This window comes from Euphorbia lathyris, chromosome 3 (genome assembly GCF_963576675.1).
Source record: "Euphorbia lathyris chromosome 3, ddEupLath1.1, whole genome shotgun sequence".
NCBI lineage: Eukaryota > Viridiplantae > Streptophyta > Magnoliopsida > Malpighiales > Euphorbiaceae > Euphorbia > Euphorbia lathyris.
Genome location: NC_088912.1, coordinates 13,263,907 through 13,268,808, shown reverse-complemented (window position 1 = coordinate 13,268,808; position 4,902 = coordinate 13,263,907). Strand labels below are relative to the sequence as shown.

Genomic DNA, 4,902 nt, shown 5'->3' with positions numbered 1-4,902 from the left:
GATTGGAGTCGGTTGTTGTAAAAACCGACTCCAATGCTCTAATAATTAGAATCGGTAGTTTTGCAACCGTGACTAATGTTAATTATATTAGAGTCGGTTGTTACAAATAACCAACCCTAATGTTATTGTTTTTAATAATTTTACATTAGCAGGTTCAAATTAAACCTGCTCTATTTTTTTGTATTACTATAATTAACGGTAAACAAGATTTGTTATCCTCAATTATTTACCTTAAACAAAATTGATCCTAAAATTAAATGTAAAATCAAAAAAAATGTACACAAATATATGGTAATTAACTAATCTGATATATATATATACAATCTTTAATTCAATATATTCACAATATTTTCAAGTATTTGCTCAAAAAAAAAAACTGCGAACAAAAAAAAAACCGAGGTATACTCATTACTACTCTATCATACTACTCTCTGCAACATGCTAATGTCAATCTAACTCAACTTTTGATAAGTCACCAATCTAACTCAGCTTCATATAACTTCTATTAGCTTACCATCCAAAAACAACTACCAATGTGTGATCTAACCAAACATTTCACGAAGCTAGGGAAAGCTGATTCAAGATTTGATTGAACCTCCCCTGCTCGAATAACAGATGCTGATTTGTTCTGCCCAGGAGATGTCCTTCTATCAATTGCAGGCTTATTTTGCCTATAGCTTCAGAGAAACAAATAGCATTAATGCTAAAAAAAATTTAACCAGAAATGTTAAAGTTGAAAACATAAGAGCAATTTAGATCCTTTACTTACCATATACATTTCCCTGCATGAGCAGTATTTGCCTGTCCATGAATCAAGCTTAATTAGTATCCAACATAAATGGCAAAACCATTGAACACTTTATTGTACCTTATAACTAAAAGCTTTCTGCTCAGAATTTCCATGAAAATAAAAAAATGTAGAAAGATGAAATTCATGACAAGACAAATTATCATTATATTTGTCCCAAGCAACAATGTGTCAGAACCGGATACATTCTATAACAAAACCTCAGGGTAAAGCTGATAATACTCATGTGAGCTCCAAAAATATTATGATATTTCGGTTTCACGGCTGTAGCCTTGCATAAGAGCTCAAAAGAGCTAATCAGGTACTATATTTTATCACAAATTTGAATAATGAACACCGCAGCAGCTATGCTTTGGATTTCGAATCAAAGAAAACTCAAGCTACTATAGAGTTCGTAACGGTAAGTATCAAGAGTAAAAATGAAATAGAGAAAGAAGCAGCAACATTAGTAGACTAGACTTACATGCTTAGTTTTGGAATCTGAATACCTTCTCTTGATCCTAACACGCTTTTCAGTTTTCTCCATAACCTGACCCAAAACAAAAATTGAAGTATAATCAGCATTCCAAACGCTAATTGATAAACAGAAGAAAATGACAAAGACTATTGAGAATCATGCATTTCAAGCTAAACACAGAGATGCAATTACAGAAGCAGAATATAATTTTCTTCTAAAGCTAGCAGCTACCATAAGAAATATTGCATTAAAACAATAACCAAATAGAGAAGCCAAATAGCTGATCAATCTATTTGCAAACGTAAATCTGCTTCAAAGAATGATGAACATTAGTAACAGTAAAATAACACTACCACGAGGAGAGGGAAAAGAAGCCAAATAAAGGTAAAAATGCAATGAAAACCAATTACCAAGTGCACATTAATGGAAGAAAGGAATGGTTCTTATACCCATTTGATTTTCGTAGACATACATTTATAGCATGATATTGAGATAAAGTGACTTGAATTTTCCCGACTCTGGCTTGAATTGAAAGGAAAGGTTCTTATGCCCATTTTAGTTTTAATATGATCCGCAACAACAGATCTTATTGTCTAGTATTATTTCTTGTGAGTTTATAATCGTGTTTAAACTAAAATTGATCTATTAGCCTCATTATTGATCGAAGTTTTTTTACTCAGAGGAAGCATTATCGTTTCCAAGCCAAAGGCAGAAACAAAGTAATATAATCAATCTATTACTTCCCAGTTCCTACTTCATTTACTTGTTGCATAAAAAATAGAAATAGAAGACCAAGTAAAATAAAATCTATAGAAATCTAGAATTCATTCTAACATGCTAGATGAAGCATTTCAAATATAGAGATGAAAAATAATGTATTAGCACTAAATGCAAGTAGACTTTTGAACCAACTAACATAGAGTTAAGGAACAAAAACAGTTCTCATGCATTTGGCCATTAGCAAACTCTATTGCTAGTAACTTAGAGTCAGCAACACTCCTATGAAGTTGAAGTTACTATAGCAATGTAGAAAACTAAACCAAAATAAGTTTTTTTAAGTTGTTAGAACTATAATTACCTTAAATCTAATTATGGAGATTCCTCATGCTTCCCATGTCTGGATACTGTCATACAATCAACGTAAGTTACAATTCCAGCCATGTTCATTATACCTATGCACATCAGAACCAGTCCAATTTAATTTCATTCAAGAATCCAATCCAAAAATTACATGAAAACACATGACAATACCTTATTTCTGTAGTTGAAAACAGAGGACATGGCAGGGACATATTGCATCTTGCTAGTGAAATGAACAATACCAAACAATCCTTTAAGGTGTTGAAGCGAGACGATAATGGCATCACCGACCATGAATCCAACAAGAGTAGCCCTTGATAGAAAATCAATAATAAACCCCAATCTGAAAAGGAAATTAATAACAAGCAGAAACACAGAGAAGAATAAACTAGGAGGGGAGAAGAGAGGAGCTTAGCACTAAAAAGAGAATAAAACAATAAAGATATACCATTATATATTACTTCAAATTCAAGCCATTATTATCCTAATCCTATTCTACTTGTGTTCCATGTTATCAACCACTAGAATACCATTAAGATTGTTTTTAGAGTTTCAATTCCTGCTTATAAACATGTATCATTATTATGACAAACTTAAACAATGATTCCTTCAATTTTATTATTTTCAGCTGCATTAAGAGCCTTTACACTAATTAACCACTATCCTTGATGAATTACTAGAAAATGGACACGAAAATATTCTTAAAATCCCAAATTAATATTAGTGGATATTCTAATTAGCACGTGAATTATGTGTACCTTCGAAGCCTAGCTCTAGGTAAGCTTAGTTATCATCATACCCTTATTCAGCTGTATTTAATGCAATTCATTTTCGAGGCATTTAGAGAGCCTTATTCTCCATAGTATTTAAGTATGTATGCATTTGATTATTTTGTGAACTTAAATGGAGCATTAAGAAACCCGGATTTGTCTGTGATAGCTGGTAGCAAGAAAAAAAATGTTAATCAGCCATTAATCTTAGATATCACTCAATAGTTTCTCTTATTTTATCAAAGTTTTGAATTACATTACCTCTTTCTCACCACCATACTGCTCCTCTAATGCTCTCTTCATATCCTCGTTTGTCACCTGCTCATCATCAAATTTGAGCCTAAAAAACTAACACTATCGTATTGTAGCAAAATACCGATCCATATAAAACAAATCAACTAAAATGAGCAGGCTCAGATCAAGAAATCATTTACAACAATGCAAAAGCACTTCGTTTGAACCTGTACATGTAACTGGTAACTAGGAAAAAAAAAGAGCCGCCTGAGAAAGCATCCAAATCACAACACACATTTATACTTCTAAATAGTTGCTTTAACCATTCGAAGGCAACCTAATATGGAGTGCTTAGTCTCTTCCTTATGTGAGAGTGAGGGTTTATTTACTTACCTGAAACCTATAGTGCTTTGTCTCTTCCGTATGTGAGAGTGAGGGTTTTTTACAATGTTTGGTCGCTTATTCCCGTCTTCGGTGATTCTCTAAAGGTGTATGTTCCGGTGCGGCAAGTGATTCCGATTCGTTTCTTTGACAATTTTGATCTAGTGTGACAGTTGATCGGAAGGTCGTGCTTCTCGAATCGGTGTTGCGTTGAGCGGTAGTAGGTGTTTTTGGGTTTGGGTGTTGAAATTGATCGGCAGTTGGAGGTAAACAAGATCTGCAGTATCTAGTTTGTCTCTGTTTCCGTCTATGAGTCAGGCGGAGAGACTGTGGTTGGCGGCTAGGGTTCAGGTGTGAGAAAGGGGATTCTGTGTTTTCCTTTGATTAGTTGGGTGCTCGAGTCGGGACGGGGTGTGAGGTAGAAAGTAACTCAAAGAATAGTGATTTTAGACGCAAAGGAGATAAAGGAGGAGAAAGCTGCTAATATCTAGGTTGTGCAAAGCAGAGAAAAAAAAGGGGGAGAACAATAGGTTCGGTTCATAAATGGATCTTTAGAGTCGGTTATTTAATTAACCGACTCTAAAGAGTAATTGGTGTTGGTTTTCAATGAATCGACGCTATTAACCCTAGTAATTAGGGTCGGTTCTAACTGAACCGATGCCAATTACTAGGTCATTGGCTTCGGTTTATATTTAAACCGATGCTAATTACTAGGTCATTAGTCTCGGTTTAAGAAGAACTGACACCAATGATTGTCCAAACCCTGCACCATTTTTAAAAATCACATTTAGAGTCAATTTTTTCAAAAAACCGACTCTAATACTCTAATTATTTGAGTCGGTTTTTTAAATAACCGACTCCAATTACTTATGGCCACGGTTTTTCAAACAACCGTAGCTAATAAGGCGTGGCCATAGGCCATTTCTGTACTAGTGCTAGTAACCTAAATTCATCCTTGGACCGATTTCCATACTCCACAAAGCTGTAAGGTCTGCATGCGGCATAGTGGCTTGATTTTCGCGAGCAAAAATTATGACGGAGACCAGTTTATGCAAGTAACGAATAACATAATCATCAATATTTGACGCCTTGGAAACGCTCCCGTCATAATGTGGCTGTCCCGAAATAGAACTCCACAAGGCAGTAGGGTCAAAGACATCAGGGGTCTTGGT

The 4,902-nt window shown here is 34.6% G+C and overlaps 1 protein-coding gene across 13 annotated transcripts; it reads right to left on the bottom strand.

The window, feature by feature from the left end:
- Positions 1-289: 289 nt before the first annotated feature.
- On the bottom strand, positions 290-4,219 carry LOC136223428 (B3 domain-containing protein Os05g0481400-like). Of its 13 annotated transcripts, none has more exons than XR_010685967.1 (7): positions 3,743-4,219; positions 3,377-3,455; positions 2,517-2,688; positions 2,344-2,389; positions 1,272-1,337; positions 770-801; positions 290-677 (listed from the first exon to the last, which is right to left on the bottom strand). XR_010685967.1 is itself a non-coding variant. In XM_066011408.1 (7 exons), exons 5-7 carry the CDS (start codon positions 1,332-1,334, stop codon positions 506-508), a joined length of 267 nt encoding a protein of 88 aa, XP_065867480.1. In that variant the 5' UTR covers positions 1,335-1,337; positions 2,344-2,437; positions 2,517-3,284; positions 3,377-3,455; positions 3,743-4,219; the 3' UTR covers positions 290-505. The 13 variants fall into 13 exon arrangements, 10 of the variants coding, with proteins under 10 accessions (XP_065867480.1, XP_065867482.1, XP_065867484.1 ...); XR_010685966.1 differs by having other exon boundaries at positions 3,377-3,433; XR_010685968.1 differs by having other exon boundaries at positions 290-671; positions 3,377-3,433.
- Between the last annotated feature and the right edge of the window lie 683 nt (positions 4,220-4,902).